General features: G+C 51.9%; 1 protein-coding gene across 1 annotated transcript in view; it reads right to left on the bottom strand.

The window, feature by feature from the left end:
- The window catches only part of Col20a1 (collagen type XX alpha 1 chain), a 39,775-nt gene that overhangs the window by 17,666 nt on the left and 7,763 nt on the right, over positions 1-14,346 (bottom strand). The window contains exons 3-21 of the mRNA XM_076930388.1: positions 12,991-13,134; positions 12,636-12,791; positions 12,090-12,215; positions 11,116-11,274; positions 10,462-10,581; positions 9,827-9,991; positions 8,965-9,117; positions 8,575-8,744; positions 8,023-8,152; positions 6,888-7,033; positions 6,673-6,796; positions 6,140-6,276; positions 5,489-5,618; positions 5,129-5,271; positions 4,808-4,940; positions 4,262-4,410; positions 3,963-4,092; positions 2,872-2,910; positions 1,609-1,747 (exon numbers count right to left, since the gene is read on the bottom strand). Of these exons, the coding sequence (XP_076786503.1) occupies positions 1,609-1,747; positions 2,872-2,910; positions 3,963-4,092; positions 4,262-4,410; positions 4,808-4,940; positions 5,129-5,271; positions 5,489-5,618; positions 6,140-6,276; positions 6,673-6,796; positions 6,888-7,033; positions 8,023-8,152; positions 8,575-8,744; positions 8,965-9,117; positions 9,827-9,991; positions 10,462-10,581; positions 11,116-11,274; positions 12,090-12,215; positions 12,636-12,791; positions 12,991-13,134 (2,593 nt within the window). The remainder of the gene's footprint in view (positions 1-1,608; positions 1,748-2,871; positions 2,911-3,962; positions 4,093-4,261; positions 4,411-4,807; positions 4,941-5,128; positions 5,272-5,488; positions 5,619-6,139; positions 6,277-6,672; positions 6,797-6,887; positions 7,034-8,022; positions 8,153-8,574; positions 8,745-8,964; positions 9,118-9,826; positions 9,992-10,461; positions 10,582-11,115; positions 11,275-12,089; positions 12,216-12,635; positions 12,792-12,990; positions 13,135-14,346) is intronic.

Genomic DNA, 14,346 nt, shown 5'->3' with positions numbered 1-14,346 from the left:
AGAGGCTGGTGAAGGAATCCAAGAGACAGTAAGATAAGGGACAGCCATATATGCCAAGCCTGACATGAGGACCAGGGACACATGAGGACTGGATGACAAGGTCAAGCACCAAGTACATATGTCAATGGCTACATCTGCCTCAAAGGAGACTTCTCACAGGAACGTGTGAGTAGATCATACAGATGGAAAAGTTTTTAATAACACTGTCACTGAGAAAGCGTAAAGCCTTGCACAGTCAGAAAGACCTACTGAGTGTTGGTGGAGAGAGGAGAGCCTTGTACAGTGTTGGGAGGGTAACTTAGTATAGGCGCTATAGGAAACAGAATGGAGGATCGTCACAAAACAAAAATAAGAACTACCAGATGATGTGGCAAGTCCATGCCTGGGTACAAAGGAAATGAAATAAGACGCTGTGGTCACTATACTCTATTCACCGGAGGCAAGAAATGGAGTCAACCAATATGACCATTAAATTCTGAGTGCGAAATGAAGCTAGGCTCTAGGATGGAGGGGTAGGTATGGACCTCAGGGTAGGGACAGCAGTAGATGATGAAAGGGAAAAGCCATCGTCATGTAAAATTCAGGGAACGAAGGGCATAAAGAACTGTAGTGTGGGTTCATCGAGGACAGCCGCAGACACCCACCAGCCATGGAGTTCATAAGACGGGGAGAGAAGACTTTGCTTTCAAAGTAATAAGATAGTAAGTGTTGGAATGGACAGCTATGCTTACCCGTATCTAACCATTAACAGTTATGCATCTACAGAGATGATGGAGAGCCTGTGTGGGCTCAGATGAGCACACAGGAAGGGCTTCCCCTGAGCCTCTCTCTTGCTTGACCAGGAGGCATCTGCATGCACCCTTGCAAAGTTTCTACTTCGGGCATAATCAGGGATAAGATTCCCCAGCTTACTGCCTGCACCTGGGTCCCAAATTGCTGTGGGAGCCCACAGTGCAATGCTCAGTCCACTTGCGATCTCTTTTCTCGCTCATGGGAGTGCACGGTGGTGGTGTAAAGGCTGGGGCTTTTACATCCGTGAGGCTTATTTATACTTTTGTTACATGCCCAGGCCTCAGTTCTTTCAGGTTCTTTTGGGAAGTGACCCTGATGCTCAGTCATACTGTGTGCATCGAAGTTCAGGCTAAAATCATGGGACAAGCAGATATGGGTGCCTACTAGATACTATGGGTCTTTGTGGGTCTTCTCATGGCTTCTTGGAAAGTACCTACTACTTACAAACCTAGGATGGTGGTAGATCAGGATACAGAGCAGATACACAACTATGTACCATGGCTTCTATGCAGAATTTTGTGCATTCACAGTGAATGATCTCTGGGCCACATAGGAAAAAGACCCATGCATGGCTTCAAGTCATGCTGGGCACAGAGCCTAATTCCACACACAAGACTTTATTAATCTGTCAAATGAGAGTTTCTGGAGTACAGGGAGCTGAAGCCAAACAGTCTATGGCCTGCTGGCATGGTATCAGGAGCTAGTCAGTTCTGGGATAGGGTCATGGCAGGTATGTGGCAGACCCCATACCAACTCTTCCCACCCAGTTTTTCACAACCCCCTCTTGTTCCCCCATTTCCCTCAGCTCTTTCACACCTGACCCGACGCATCAGCTGAGCATCCTTGAAGAGAGTGAAGGTTGGGACCACACCCAAGGCTGAGGGCTCCATAGCCACCCCTCGAATAGAGGCATACTCCTTTGCCACGAGGCCAAAGGCCACCATCAGGTCAAACCCTGGTGAAACAGGGAATGGTAGCCAGGAACAATCAGGGAAGAAGGAGGGACAAGAACAAAGATTCCACTTGGACAGGGGTGGCAGGCTATAGAAGAAACTGCCTTGCCCCACCCCCCCAACAAGAATCTAGCCCCTTTCTAGCCAGGCTGACATCTGTCCCAGGATAAACTGTTCCCCTTCCTCAATTCCAGTTCTGACAATGGGGAAATTGCTGACCCAAATGTTTCAGTTTGGAAAGACAGATACAGGGCACGGTGGAGCTCCTGACACATACCTACCACACTCTGCCTCAACCCAGCTCTAAGTTTATTATCTTTAAGAAAGACCTTGCTGAATTTCCCTCTGGCCAGCACAGAAGCCTCAGGCAGCCCCTTTTGCTCTCTGTAGCCTGAGGACTAGATGGTCCTGACTCCAGCTAAAGGCTGAGACTGGCTTATGAGCCTCTGGAGTTATAAGGCCATGATCAGTGTCATGGTGGATCCCTCTATGTGCCAGCTCCTTTTGTAGTGTTAACTGGCACAAATTGAATGTATGTATCTGGTGTTTAACTGTGCACCACCAGGCATAGAGGCTCAGCCCTTCTGAGGCCTGTTCAAGGAAGCAGCCATGTCTACCCATCCCTGGCAGCTCTGGGGCAGTGACAGCCCCAAGCAGGCTCTCTTACTGGATGTAGGTGAGGTGTAGCCTTCAGACTACAGAGCCTATCTACCTACCCTGTATTTTTAAGGCCATCCCTTGCTGGAAAGAATCCCATCATGCCTTGTGCTAAGCATCTGTTCCCCCACCCTCCTACATAGTACTTGTGAGGACTCCAGGCTCTGCATTACTTGTCACAGACGCCTGGCAACAGTGAATCACCTAGGGCCTGCATGTGCCTGGACAACCCTGCCTCTGCCCTGCACATGCAGATGCTAACTTTGGAACCCTCAGTTCCCCGACTGTGAAGCAGGAATAAAACTTCCCTGCCAGTCTCATGGGCCATCTGAGAAGGTACAGGCTTTGACCTGCACCCTGTAGTTGATCATGGATCCTGAATGCCCCATGATTCTGCCCCAACCTCCGAAGAGTCAAGAAAATCAGAGCAAGCAAACAATAGACCACAGCTGGTGTATGCAGGACCTACCTGAGAGGGAACTGTCCGGGTGCAGGGCTGGGCAGGCTGCTGAGAGGACATGGAGGGTCCGGTGAGTCACAGCAAAGCTAGCCCAATTACCAGAAGGGTGATGTCATGGGTGATGTCAGGCCTCTGGTGAGCACAGGTGGACCTATGCTCAAGTAGGTGCCTGTTCTACCTGCCTCCTTTTGTTACGCCAACCCCGTAGTCTCCGTTCCTCACTTGACAGGATCACACTAAGTGAACGGATGCCCCTGCCTACCCTGTACACCCCAGGCCAAAACCAAGGTTCCATTGGGGACTCTGCCTAAACACGTTATGGGCTCCAAATGAACCCCAGGCACCAGATGAATAAAAACAGCATAGCCTGGAGGCGAGGGTACAGGCTGACCCTGTAGCCAGTACAAGACAGATGACATCACAGTCAGGACTCCAGGCATAGTGGCCACCCACTGGGCAGTGAGGGACTGACCATCATAGGCATTTGGAGTATAAGTAGATGACCCCACAGAGAACACTACGGCTGAGGTAGTGGGCTTCATGGCCTCTGAAGGCCCTATGCTCTGAGCACCTGTGACTCCCAGGTGATTGTTCACAGCTGAGCTTGGCCTTTTGGTTGGAGGATACCAGGCTACCAGAGACCTACCTGCTCATGTCCTGTGGCATCAACGGCAGGCATCTTCTGGGTGGAACTCTCCATACTCTCTAGATATTCCCCAGTCATTCTGATTCAGCTTGCTCTGTGTTGTGCCTGGGGCCTCACTGGTTCTGGGGCTTCACTGGTTGTGAGGTCTCACTAGCTCCGGGGTGTCACTAGTTCTGGGGCCTCACTGAATTTGAGGTCTCGCTGGCTATGAGGTCTCACTAGCTATGAGGTCTTGCTGGCTTCTGAGGTCTCACTATCTCTGAGGTGTCACTGGTCCTGGGGCATCACTGGATCTGAGGGTCTCACTGGCTATGAGGTCTCACTGAATCTAGTATCTGGCCTACTCTGGGGTCTGACCAGTTCTGAAGTCTGACTAGGTCTAGCATCTGTCTGGACCTTGAGTCTGGCTTGGGTTTGGTGTTTAGAAAGAGCTGCAATATTGGTGCCTACCAACCTGTGCGGTATGTGCCAGACACTGCCATGCTCTCCCCTGCTCCATAGACAGCTGAGACCAGGACCCTGTACTTGGTGGCAGACATCAGGTCACGAAGTACAACATGGCTCCTGGTGCCTGGCACAGAGATCTGTGGGAGGAGGAGGCCTCTGAACCTCTCCTCTTAGACTACCTTCTCCTTTCAAGGCTGCACTCCCTCTGCCCATCTTTCCCTCCACAAAGAAGCTGCTATCCTCAATAGATGGATAAAGTCAGCACCTAAATCCCTGGGTGGCTACTACCTCTTTATATAGACTCACCGATTTCTCTGGTCCAGAGCCTGAGGCCAGTGCGTAGTTGAGCCGGTAATGAAGGACATGGCCACTTGGTGGCGTCCAGCTGACTTGCAGGCTGTTGGGGGTCTCCGAGGACAAGGCCAGACTGGATGGGGGGCTCCTGCTTGCTGCAGCTATCCAGTGGCACAGGCAATGTGGAATTCAACGCTTTCCAGAATAGAGGTACCCACAGCCAGAAGGCCAGCCAGCCAGATGGTCTTGCACCATGTCTTATGCCCTGACCCATCCAACCCTACACAATGCCCCTGCTGAGTTCCCCAATACCCATAGAAGGTCTTGCATAGAGGCTGTGTCACCCATGCTGGGAAATTTGGACCTCAGCCACCCAAAGGTTTGTTCCCCTTGTGGGCTCAGATCCAATGGTCCAGCCCAGAGTCTCAGGGACTCACATAGCCTGCTTAACTTGGGTCTGAGAGTATAATGTCCTAAGCATGTGGATCAAGGAAGGCCTGGGTCCCCTCTGCACTGCTCCTGTCCCAAGACCATCTGAATGGAAGATAGATCACATACAGGGGGTGTAGCGGAGGGACACAGGGTCGCTTCGAGTGCCATCCCTGAAGTAGGCAAGAATGGTGATCTCATATTCCACATGCTTCATCAGGCCAGGCAAGACGGCTGTGCCAAGGGTCCCTGGGACAGAGATCTAGAGAAAGGAACGTGCACCTGGGTCATAGGAAACCTCACCTCCAGGAGATGAGACTCACAGGCTATGGGCAGACAGATCTTCTCAAGATACAGGACTGGGATGGGTGCGGGGCCTAAGCCTCACTTGGCCTTGGGATCTGGGGCCATAGGAATTTCTCTGAAAGGTCATCTGCCCTGTGTCCTTACCTCATGGGCCTTCCCCTCTCCCAAGGGCATCCACTTGATCTGATAAACAAGTACACCAGACAAGGCAGTGGCCAACCATGACAGCTGTACTGCACCTCCCGGGAGCTCCGTCACAGACAGCTGGCTAGGGCTAGGAGCTCTCTCTGAAAGACAGGGTGTATAAATGGAGTGTAAACTGTTGACCTTAACAGTTAGCTCTTAGACAAGGGTCGGCCACACGGAGAAATGTCCCTGGCCCCTTGTCTAGACACTTGTCCCTACCTGGTCTAGCACAGCCAGAACAGACACCCAGCATAGGCCCTTAAGTAGGACATAGGGACACAGTCCAGCTACACCCCAGCTTGGACTTCACTGACTCACTTGTGGTCACATGGCCAGTCAGCACAGAGGATCCTCCCCCGAGGTGAAAACAGGTGACTCGGATGGTGTATGTGGTAGAGGAAGAAAGTGGACCCAGAATGGCTGAGGTAACATTCCCAGGAACCTGAGTCTGTGGGAGGGATACAGGCAGACCTATCAGGAACCTGAGCTCAGAGTGGGGACCCAAGCTCAAGACCTATAGCCAGAGCTAGCCTGTGACTCCCAAAATGGGAAAACTGCAACCAGCCATGGTGGATTCCCAGCGTGGCCCAGGCGTGGGACTCTTTTGCCTGTCTCACCTTTAAACCCCACAAAACATCCTGCATCTTAAACCCAGCCTCGGCATGAAATCACTATCATGTGTGTGTGCACATGCACATGTATGTGTCTGCGTCTTTGCATCAGGTCTTCCCCCAGTTCCTGCCTGACAGAGCTTTGAAGGGGTAGGGAACCACCAACACTGTGCCTGATGCCGTCCCAAAGGCTGTGTATAAGGAAGTTAAACAGATACAGGCGAGGTGTAAACAAGAAGAAAGAGTATGTGGGGTGGACTAAGGATGCCAGACTCCCCATGTCTGCATGGATGTTGCATCTGCCCAGGATTCTGGGCCCCCCAGGAAGCCTTTGAAACTTTTGGGTCCCTGCTCTTACCTGCCCAGAGTGGCTGCCATCGCTAGAGATGTAGCTGACCTTGACCAGGCGCAAGGGCCTCTGGGCTTCCCAGGACACACAGGTCGAGTTGTAGCGCACATCTGAGAAACTCAGATGTCTTGGGGGCTCCAGGACAGCTGCAAGGCACAACAAGACCTCAGGAGCTGCCATCCCTGCCCTTGGGACTGAGATAAGTATGAGAAGCACTGGGCCTGAGGGCAAACGGGTCATCCAGAGTTATCTGTGGTCTCCTACCCTAGAGCAAGCTAAACAACAGATCAGGGTAACTGCTATGTCAGCGGTTCTCAACCTGTGGGTCCCAACCCCTTTGGGAGTCGAATGACCCTTTCACAGGGGTCACCTAAAACCACAGACATTTACATTATAATTCCTAACAGTAGCAAAATCACAGTTATAAAGTAGTGACAAAAAATAATTTTGTGGTTGGGGATCACCACAACATGAGGAACTATGTTAAAGGGTCACAGCATCAGAAAGGCTGAGAACACCGGGCAGTGTGGACAGATACTCACAGGTCCTGGCACGGATGCTCTGGGCCTCACTGGCCTCTGGTCCCCGAAGGCTCTGCACTGAGACCTCATAGTCCTGGCCAGGCTCCAGACCATCCAGCAGTACCTCAGGCTGTCCCACATGTACCTGGCAGGAACGAAGTGACACAGTACTCTCTCTACACTGAGCCTTACCTTAATCTGCCCCACCCCATCCCCCCGCTCTCCCTGCCTCTCACCTCTTTCTTTTGCTCCTCCCCAGTGGAGGCAGCCAGCAAGTACTGCACCAAGTATTGAGTGGCCCCAGCAGAGGGCGGCCAGGTGATGTGGAGAGTTCTGGGTGTCACTGCAGCTAGGGTCGGTGGCCCAGGTGGAGGCAGGGGTGCTGAGGGGGAGGTAACCATCGGGAGAATCTCAGGGGAATTGTGGCACATGCAGAACTCATATACATGAACAACGAGCCCTTTTTCCAGTGACAAAACTTTGATTAGGTAGGGTTGTAAAGACAGCCAGGTAGGCGACCACCAATCAGAGTACAGGATTCTATGTCACATGTGTCTCAAATGTCAGCGGGCTGGGTTTTCGGCTCAGTTCTGGGGAGGATCACCCTGCTGGCCTAAGGCAATTTGGTACAGAGGTGGTAAGGGATGTAGCATTCAGGTTCACACACACAAAACCTCACATACTTCATGAAGGTGTCTCTGTGAATGACCGGAAGAGGCGGATCCAGAGGCATAGAGCAGAGCTGAGGTTGCAAGGGCTGGATGAAGGTGTCAATGAAATGCGCAGTTTCTTTTGGCGACTGAATATGATCTATGATAGTCTTGGTGCAAATATCCCTTAATACGCTGTTCTTTCCATTTGTTTGTTTGTTTGTTTGTTTAAGTTTCTGTCTTTTGAGACAAAGTTTCTCTATCTAACCCTGGTTGTCTTGGAACTCACTGTGTAGGCAAAGCTGGCTTTGAACTTACAGAGATCCACCTGCCCTTCTAACGCTGGGATTAAAGGTGTGTACTACCACAACTGGCAAAGCCCTGAATACACTAAAAGCTATTCGTTGTCCCCTGTAAGTGGGTGAGTGTGGGCACATGAGCTCTATCTCAGTGGAGCTGCTACAGAAATCATTGTAGGCCCAGCAGTAGACTAAGAGCCAGGGGCCGCCACCATGTGCCGTCACCAGATGGGATGGGAGCCTTAGGACATCATAGCAGCAGCAGTGTTGAGCCGTGGTGTGACACCACTGTGTTCAAAAGAGGACACGAGGGTCAGGGAGGCTTGATCCCGAGCCTCTTGTGGCTTATGAGAACACTTCAGACCCAGAACTGCCTGTAGTATCCCCAAAGGGCAGGACTAAAAAAAAGGTCACCTTTTTACCTGTGGTTGCCCGGCCTTGCAGGCTCTTGCCAACCCCACTCTCATAGACAGGGAGCACAGAGATCAAGTATTCTGTGTTGGAGGTCAGGTTTCCAAGATCCATGGATGAGACAGGCCCCTCCACCACCACCTGTGCAGGGGAACTCCATCAACAGGGTGTGGACTTGGGAGACATGATACTACCATCCTGGGAGATTGGGTCCCCACGCGGAGCAGAGCAGCACCAGGCATCATGGAGACAGGTGACACTATAAAACCATCCACTTATCTATCAGTGTGTCATCAAACCCAATCTGGTGTCTGCAATCACAGCCCAGCACTCCACATTCTGACTCGGTCTGATGGGTTGCCTCTGGGTGTAGCTACCCACTCCCAGCACCACACTCTCTGGTTCTCCTCCCTCATGAGGACTTACTCATCTATAGCCCTTCATTCCAGTGTTCACCAACAGCTCAGCAGAACCCACCTGAACCATGCTGGTTGAGTCCTGTCAGCTGCCCCAACTCCCAAGGATGGTCTTAGCAGAAGCTGAACCAGGGGACCCTCTCTTACCTCCTTGGGGGCACCACCCCTAGAAGGCTGCCATACAATTAGATACTTGAGGGGTTGGTATAAGGCTGGAGTCCAAGACAGGTGGATACTGGATGAGGTGGCGTGAGTCAGGATCAGTTTGGTGGGCGTGGGGAGGGGGTCCAGGACCTGAGTACCTGCTGCTGGTTTGACTGTGAGGAAAGGGAATCAGGGACCAATCAAGCATATCCACATACTCCCCCTGGTGGCCATGTACAGGAAGGACAGGAAAATCCACCTACGACAACCCCCAACATATCCAAGGAGGAATCCCTTCTGGTTTAGGCTACACTCCCTTCTGGGCCATAAAATTGGTCCAACATAGCTTCAATCTCCATGTCCCTCCCTGTCACCATGGTGCTGTGTCCTTACCTGGGCCTCTGCCCTGAATTTTTTGGCAAATGAGACGGCTGAGCAGAGGAGCTAAGGTGGCCAGCTGAGGGAAGTCCAGCACATTGTGGACAGTGATGTCCAATGGCTGGGACGCCAGGAGCTTCAGCTCAGCCTCATCGACATTCTTCACACCTGCGTTGGGGAAGTGTGTGCCAACAAGCCACTCGGAGACAAGATCACAGGGGAGGGACCTACCAGAGTTCCCAGTGTGGGGGAGGGCACAAGCTGAAGCCCTATGTCCTAGATTCCATGGGGTCTCAATGGAGCATATGAATGGGCCAGGGTAGGCCAGTGTGTTTAGCTCTGAGAGCTCTGGGAAGCAGGCTAGGCTATATGGATGCTGGTGTCAGGGACCCACTCATAAGAGAGGGGGCTCCTGGGAGAGAGGGGCTCTAGAACACCTCCCCACACTTGGAGTTGCCTTCCCATCAAACAGTGCAGTAAGTGTGGTGGACGTCCCAGAGAGTACCTGGAACGGTCCTTGCTTGAAGAGCAAAGGGAGAAGAGCTGTCAGGCACAATGGCAGCTGCCAGGCAGGAGACCAGTTTGAAGGTTATTTGCAGTGTGAGTTGGAAGGTGGCAGAGAGTTGGGAAGTGTCACAGCAAGGGAGGCGGGGACAGATTCTTGCAGATGTTGCTGCAAGGTGCAGCCATGCATCTCTATGAAGCAGGCTCTATAGGACTCTCTGGGCCCTATGGGTGTGGAAGTTGCGGGTCAGCAGTTCTCAAACTTGGGTTTCTAGCAGAGATGGTAAAGCCAGAGGGCAGATGTTTCTGTGACCCAGAGCCCACACCAGCCATGAGCATTTCAACCCAGGGCCCAGGCACTGTGCAGGCTCACCCACAACAAAGACATCAATGTCCTGATCCTTAAGGATTCCGGCAGCTGTGCGCACATCATCCTGAGACTTGCCATCTGTCACCAGAATCAACACTTTGGCTGCCTCTGGGCGGACACCTGCTGCTGGTTTCAGGTTCTGCTCCAGCACATGGGTTAGGGCGAGGCCTTGGGAATATAAGGGACAAAGTGATGGGCAGCCACTAGGACCTTCTCCTCAGGTGCCCTCTCAACCACAGCTGATCCCGGCACTTGATCCCAGGGCTCTCTGTTCACGTGTCATCTGTCCTGCCTTGCCAGGCTAAGGGCACTCGGGATCAGGGACAGCTCCTCCTGTGAGAGTATCCATAGCCCAGCAAGACCATGCCCAAGAAGCCATCTTCAAGGCTGACAGTACAGCTGGGTAGGACGGAGAAAGAAGCTGCCCATGATCAGTACTGAACCTTGTTCTCAACAAGGTGCTCAAAGTTCCACCCTTTTGCCCAAGAATTGGAGTAGGTGGTGGTGGTTGATTTTGCCCTGTAAAGTGTGAAGTGGACTCCGCACCCACCCACTACTCAAATGTTCAGGGGCAGAGGGGGCAGAAAAGGGTTGGCAAGAGGCTTCAGAGCAGCTAAACCTCAAGGCCCAGGACATACCTGTGAATGTGTTTCCTCCCTTGTAGCAGAGGTCATGCACTGCTGCTAACACTCGTTCCTTGGTGTGGAAGGAGTTCAGGTCCCACTCAGTCTGGGGGTCTCCACTGTACTGAGTCAGACCTAGGGATGAGCTTTGGTTGCTGGGTTGAGGTTTTTTGAGTGGAGGGGTCTTTCTTTTTTGCATTACTAGAGGGGGTGGGCAAGCATTCTAGGCAAGTGTTGGGCTACTGCATCCTCAATGTCAAGACTCAGGTTTGGAAACCAGATCCACAGAATTGCCTGCTCTGGGTACGGCCTCTGGGAGTCTCACTCCCAGGAAATGACACATTTTCAGGGTCCAATCCTCGCATAGAGATCTCATCAGAGGGACTAACTGGGACCTAGACATTCCTGCAGACCGTAACAACAGCCCCGACTCACAGAGAAAGTGAGTCATGACCTATCCCAGGCCAAGTGGGCTTCCATCAGCCAGGTTTCTTAACTCTCTTGACAGTTGATGAGTTGAGAGGCAGTAACTGTCACTATCCTGTTCTGAGGGCAGCTACCACCCTTCTGCTGGTGAGGACTCAAGAAGTCAAGTCCCCCCCCCATACACACACACACACACACACACACACACACACACACGGGCAGGGCAAAGGAGACAGCACCCACCTACTTGGACTTTATCTGGTCCTATTACAAAGTGTGTGATGATGCTGGCCAGAAAGTCCTTCACCTGCTGGAAGTGGTTATGGCCGATGCTCCAGGACCCGTCCACCAGGAAGATTATATCAGCAGGTGTTGGGGGTGTGCATTGGAACTGGGGGTCATCTGAGGCAGATAATAAGGAGTGGGGTAGTGGGTGGGGCCTATGGCCTCCCCAAGATACCTCAAGTATTGGAAAACTGACTAAAGCCCTCAAAATACCCTTCCCTGGGATCTTGGGGATGTCAGGGTTTCTGAGGACTTTGTGTCTCATGTATCCTAGTTTGGGGTTTCAGCTTTTCTAAATCCCTTCACAGAGGGCTGATCGCAGCCTCAGGTCTAAGGGTCACTTCTGCCTTCTAAAACCCCTGGCAGCACTTTGTCTGAACCTGACAATTTAGTCCCTGGGCTGAGCAGGCTTCAGCCCCACATTCCCAGGCCCAGCTGCCTATAGGTGGTCACCTGGTATGGCTGGGACCATCAGCACCACAGACAGTCCAATCTGGGAAAACTGACAGGAAGATCAGGCAGGGATAGTAGCAACCAGAGACTTCTGTGGCCTCAGGACCTTTCATCTCCCTAGAGTTCTTTGTAGATAAATGCTTCTCCCCAAGGCCCCTAATTATTTGACAAAGATGGCACCTGACAGGCCTCAAGAGATTTCTGAACGCAGCCAGGTGATTCCTCTGTGGCTTCTGATCCTCAGTCTAAAGGAGGGCCTGCCTGTAAGACTCTCAGTGGAGGGGTAACAGTGTACCAGAAGACCCTATCCATAGCAACAGAACAGAGCACAGGGCCTGGACATGAGGGAGTAATACCCAAGTCTGAGGACAGACACCTTCCCGTGGCTCTGTGCTGCTGGAGCAGGGAGTGTCCTGATGTGATGGGAGACAGATGAGGACATGTCCTCACTCCACCTGGTCCCACAGGACAGAGCTTACCCAGCTTCCCTTGCTTTCCCACAGAGACTGCAGTGTGGCTCTGCCTCTCCAGGTCTGTGGTTGGCTGAGCAGAGTCTTGTACTCCAAGGCCCTGCTTGAGTTTCTTCTGATCCTTACTGGTCACTCCTGGAGGCAGGGGGATGGGTCACAGCTGCTACTAGATACCTCCCAAACCTAAGCTAGGGCTCTAGGGAAAAGATGACCTGGCCCCTGCATGCGAGATTAGCGAGTCCAGGAACATGGTGGGTAATCCTAGATTAAAGCTAGAGTGTGTGGTCAAACACAAACAAACAAGAACTCTGGCCATATGACAAGAGACACAGGCCGGGCGGTGGTGGCGCACGCCTTTAATCCCAGCACTTGGGAGGCAGAGGCAGGCGGATTTCTGAGTTCGAGGCCAGCCTGGTCTACAGAGTGAGTTCCAGGACAGCCAGGGCTACACAGAGAAACCCTGTCTCGAAAAACCAAAAAAAAAAAAAGAGACACAGGAAGCTTCACAGGGCTCTCCCCTCCCCCAGGATGTAATCTCACTCCACTCTGACCCACCAAGAATGGGCAGGTTCCTGCTTGAGGTGAAGGCAATGCTGGACTCAGATGTTTTCTCAGAGTCTGGGCCTCTCAGAGGGAAGGAGGTGGGCTCCAGGGTGGCTCCTGCCAGCCTCTGGCTGCCTCTGCCCAAAGATTGGCTCTTCAGATCCTCAACTGCAGAGAGAGGGGGGGAGCAAGGGGCTTGGAGTTTAGGGGTTTATGCACTTCCTGGAAGGCAAATCCACAGACTTGCTGTCTGCCTCATGGGGGGAAAAATGAAAAAGACCCAACCACTTCACAGGCAAAGTGCTTTAGGGCACGCGCCAGAGGCCTTCCAACCAAATCCACCCCTGCCTGGTGCAGGAGGACTTACTCACAAACTCCCTTCGTGCCAGCAAGACAGGCCCAGAGTCAGTGAGCTCGAAGATCTGCACAGTGTAGCTCTTGGAAGGGCTCAGGCCACCCACGGTGGCCTTGGGGGTCTTGGTGGTCAGTATCAGCTCCTGCTCCAAGTCCCCTAGGTGGTGGTGGAGAGTTGTTGAGGCTGCTGGTTATTATACGTGAGTGCATACATGTGGGTTGGTGTGTATCCATGTCAATGTGCGTATGCCATTCGTGTTTGTGCATGTATCACTGCATATGGACTATGTGGGGTGAGCATATGTATACATGTGGATATGTGTGGATGTTTGTATGTGTGTGTTGTGCGTGTCTGCGTACATATGTATGCATGGAGTGTATGAACGTGTGTGCTGCATGCATGTATCCTCAGGTAGTATTCATATATGCATGTACATGTGGATAGGTGTAAGTGCACTGCATGTGTGCTTTGCATGCACATATGCAAAAAATACATGTGTGTATATGTGAGTTAAGTGTCCTGCATGCATGGGTGCTATATGGGTATACATGTACATGAATGTGTGTGCATATGGATATGTGCATTACACATGGATTGTGTTCATAATATAAGAAATCATCCAAACCAAACCCTGTTGAGGGCAGGGAAGGGGACAGGACAAATGTCAGATGGGAGAACAAGGCATGAAAAAGGGAAAGAATCTCTGGGAGCCAAAAGAAGTCTCTCCTTTGTGACAGAACCTGTCTTGCGGGAGAATGGCCGCCTTTCCTTCCTTGGAATGCTGTCATCTAAGATAAGGACAGATTCCAGCATTAAAAAACAGTCATAGCCAGGCCTGGCAGTACAATCCTTTCATTCCATCACTCTAGAGGCAGAGGCAGGCAGATTTCTGAAAGTTCAAGGCTAGTCTCATCGACAGAGCAACCTCCAGGCTGGCCAGGGACATACAATGAAACCCTGTCTCAGAACAGAACAAAACGAAAATCATGTGATTCCAAAGGAACTCTGTTCCCCATCCGAGGGCAGGTGGGGGGGTGTCAGAAGTGACCTTGTAATGGATCTAGGAGAGCTATCTAGACTTAGGGACATGCTCACAGAGCTTCGACAACAAGGAATAAAAACGATTCCCACCCAGGAGGAACAGAACACTGTTTCTGCACAGCAGGCAGTCCCTAGACCTTCACCTAGTCCAACAGTAGGCAGAGGCCAAGCAGGGAGTCCCAGACCACCGACAAGCTTCTGTTGTTTAAAATAATGTTATAGCAGGAGCAGACGGGCTCGAGCTGGATGTGCTGGCACAGGCCTGACATCCAAGCATGCAGCAGGCGAAACAGGAGAATAATTGAGTTCAAGTCTAGCCTGAGCTAT

The sequence above is a fragment of the Arvicanthis niloticus genome, chromosome 2 (genome assembly GCF_011762505.2).
Source record: "Arvicanthis niloticus isolate mArvNil1 chromosome 2, mArvNil1.pat.X, whole genome shotgun sequence".
Lineage (NCBI taxonomy): Eukaryota > Metazoa > Chordata > Mammalia > Rodentia > Muridae > Arvicanthis > Arvicanthis niloticus.
Note: the sequence above shows the minus strand (reverse complement) of the source record. Positions and strands in the feature narration are given on the sequence as shown.